This window comes from Pterocles gutturalis, unplaced genomic scaffold (genome assembly GCF_000699245.1).
Source record: "Pterocles gutturalis isolate BGI_N339 unplaced genomic scaffold, ASM69924v1 scaffold21519, whole genome shotgun sequence".
Taxonomy (NCBI): domain Eukaryota; kingdom Metazoa; phylum Chordata; class Aves; order Pterocliformes; family Pteroclidae; genus Pterocles; species Pterocles gutturalis.
In genome coordinates, this window is record NW_010128755.1 from 17,481 (window position 1) to 19,846 (window position 2,366).

A 2,366-nucleotide genomic window follows, 5' to 3' on the forward strand; every position below is an offset into this window, starting at 1 on the left:
CATCCCCTTAGGCACACTGAGGCTTTTACACACTCACAGGTCTGAAGCTTGTTAGCCTGTCTTCCTGAAATGGGCACTGCCCAGACTGATGTCTGCTCTAGGAAGTTTCCCCACATGCTGTTCAGTTGGCTTGAATGCACTTCTACCGCAAAGAGTTCCTCTCTGGGTAGACAAAGCCACTTCGCTTTGAAACTTCTCTAATCCTCTTCCATCCCCATTCATCCATCTGCCAGCTGTGGTAACTATCTGCATTTGCTCCCTGGTTTGGGGAAACCTGCCTGTCCTTGATAAGAAGGGGTTGCTCTTTTTCTTGGTCTTGCTGTTTTCTTGAGAGTAAGGGAGCCATACATATTAGGAAACAAATAAGTTCCGCCAGATACTCTCTCATGCTTCTGCTTGTGGAGCCTTTATCAAGGGCTGCTCCTTGTTCAGCTTTGTTCAGGAGCTCATGACTGGAGAAAAGGATCTGGGGTTTTGAATCGGACTTAATTTCCCTCAAGATTATCTCTGTCCACTAGGAAGATGTCTCTTTGCTGCTTAAATTAGGACATGAAGTCTTCTGAGCTACCCTTGTCCCTACTGGACATAACATTTACTTTAATTGTAGAAGACTTTCTTTTTGATGTGTCTGTTTCTGTAGTTTGGTGTGATGCCAAATCCTGCTGTGCCCCATGATCCCACCAGGGAATCACTTCTTGCCAAGTGTTTTTACCCTTTAATGTGGTACCAAACATGGCATGTCCAATATCTTCAGCATCGCAGACTCTGACATCAGACCATCACTGGTTTGTAGAAGGAGGGAGGTGTGGAGAAAAGCATGTCTCTTGTTCTCTGTCTGCCTAACACAAACAGCCAACTTCTGCCTAATGAGTCGTCACCCAAATAGAAAGTCAGGTCCAGTCCTAATATCCCAAAGCCAACCACCAAACCCCAGATGCTTTTAATGGCACGTATACTGAAAACTGTGCTTGTCTGGATGTGGGTGGGGCAGAGGGAGCAGGTGAGCAGTGGCATTGGTAGCTTGCAGTGGCACTGGCTGGATTTGAAAGGGCCTGAGCTGACTGAAAGGTTGGGCAAGAGGTTTAGCTTTTGGGTTGGACTTTCTTTTTGCAGAGTGTATTTCCTGGAACATCCTATCCTTTACTTGGCCTCATTGCTCTCTTTCCTTCTGTCCCAGGTGCCGGTTCCCCAAGCCAATTTCATGGAAGACATAGAAAAGTGGCTCTCCACTGACGTGGTAAGTGAGGGGCTGCCTTCCTGGAGACAGCAGTCCTGCCAGAGTTTTCTGCAGGGCTGGATTTTAGGCAGTGTACAATAGCGCGGGCACTGCTGAATGTGTGGCACAGGCTGCTCGTAGGGAGCAAGGGGGGAAAGCCAAGGACACAGGGTTTGGGATACTACACTAGTGTAATTAGCCTTCTAGGAGGCACAGCTAATGCATCGAGGCTCAGGGCCACTCTAGCATGTCTGTACTGCAGAAGTGGGGGAGCACTATCCTGTCTCCCTCTGTGCAGACAAAGAATCACATTTGTGGAGGTGCCTTTGTCTACCTTGCTTCTAACCATGCCCTTCTCCTCCTTCCCTAGGGAGAGTCAGAGGATGCAAAAGGTGTCACCAGTGAAGGTAAGACTTGCCAGCCAACCCCTTTCTCCAGCTGTTCCTTGCAGCACTTTGGCTTCTCCACAAACCTCCGTCCTTGCTAATGCTCTGCTCTTTTCTTGCCCCAGAGTTTGACAAGTTTCTGGAAGAGCGAGCTAAAGTTGCAGACCGACTACCCACTTTATCCAGCTCCTCAGCAGGCTCATCCATCTCTCCTCCTGCTGCCAGCCATCATCGGAAGCAAGCAAAGGAAGATGATGCTATGTTTGCCTTGTGAATGCTATGGACTGGTGTGCTGTGGAGCAAGAGGCTATGTGTGCTGTTTTGCTTGCCTCTGACCAGGGGCCAGCAGGGGAAGGACTCTGTCCCCTTCCTCCACTTTCTTCCTGTTCTCCCTTTGAGTTGTTTTTATTTTTAAGCTGCTTTCAGATTTCAGATAATCTTTGTTGTGTTTAGGGATGTCACACAGTAGACTTGTGAAGGGGGTTTTCAAAGCTGCTAGAGAATGTGGGAGTTCAGTGGGCTTTTTTTTTTTTTTTTTTGTACAGTGTGGGCAAAGCGGAAGAAGCTCTCCATCCTCCTCTGCAGTGAGGTAGTTAGAGATCTTGCCCGAGAAACGGGAGAGGCTGCACTCTGCTGCTGAAATCATTCCTGCCTGCCTCTTTCCTCACCCCATCCCTAGAATGGATATCCAGCCCTCTGCCTGCCACTGTTAAACTGGAAAGCATGAGGATGCGAAGTGTTACAGGTGGCAGAGGAGGAACACT

The 2,366-nt window shown here is 48.6% G+C and overlaps 1 protein-coding gene across 1 annotated transcript in view; it reads left to right on the plus strand.

The window, feature by feature from the left end:
- TOM1 (target of myb1 (chicken)) overlaps positions 1-2,116 on the plus strand; it is a 15,760-nt gene extending 13,644 nt beyond the window's left edge. Inside the window, exons 13-15 of the mRNA XM_010079745.1 lie at positions 1,178-1,237; positions 1,587-1,623; positions 1,728-2,116. Of these exons, the coding sequence (XP_010078047.1) occupies positions 1,178-1,237; positions 1,587-1,623; positions 1,728-1,876 (246 nt within the window). The 3' untranslated portion in view covers positions 1,877-2,116. The remainder of the gene's footprint in view (positions 1-1,177; positions 1,238-1,586; positions 1,624-1,727) is intronic.
- The last annotated feature ends 250 nt before the right edge of the window (positions 2,117-2,366 follow it).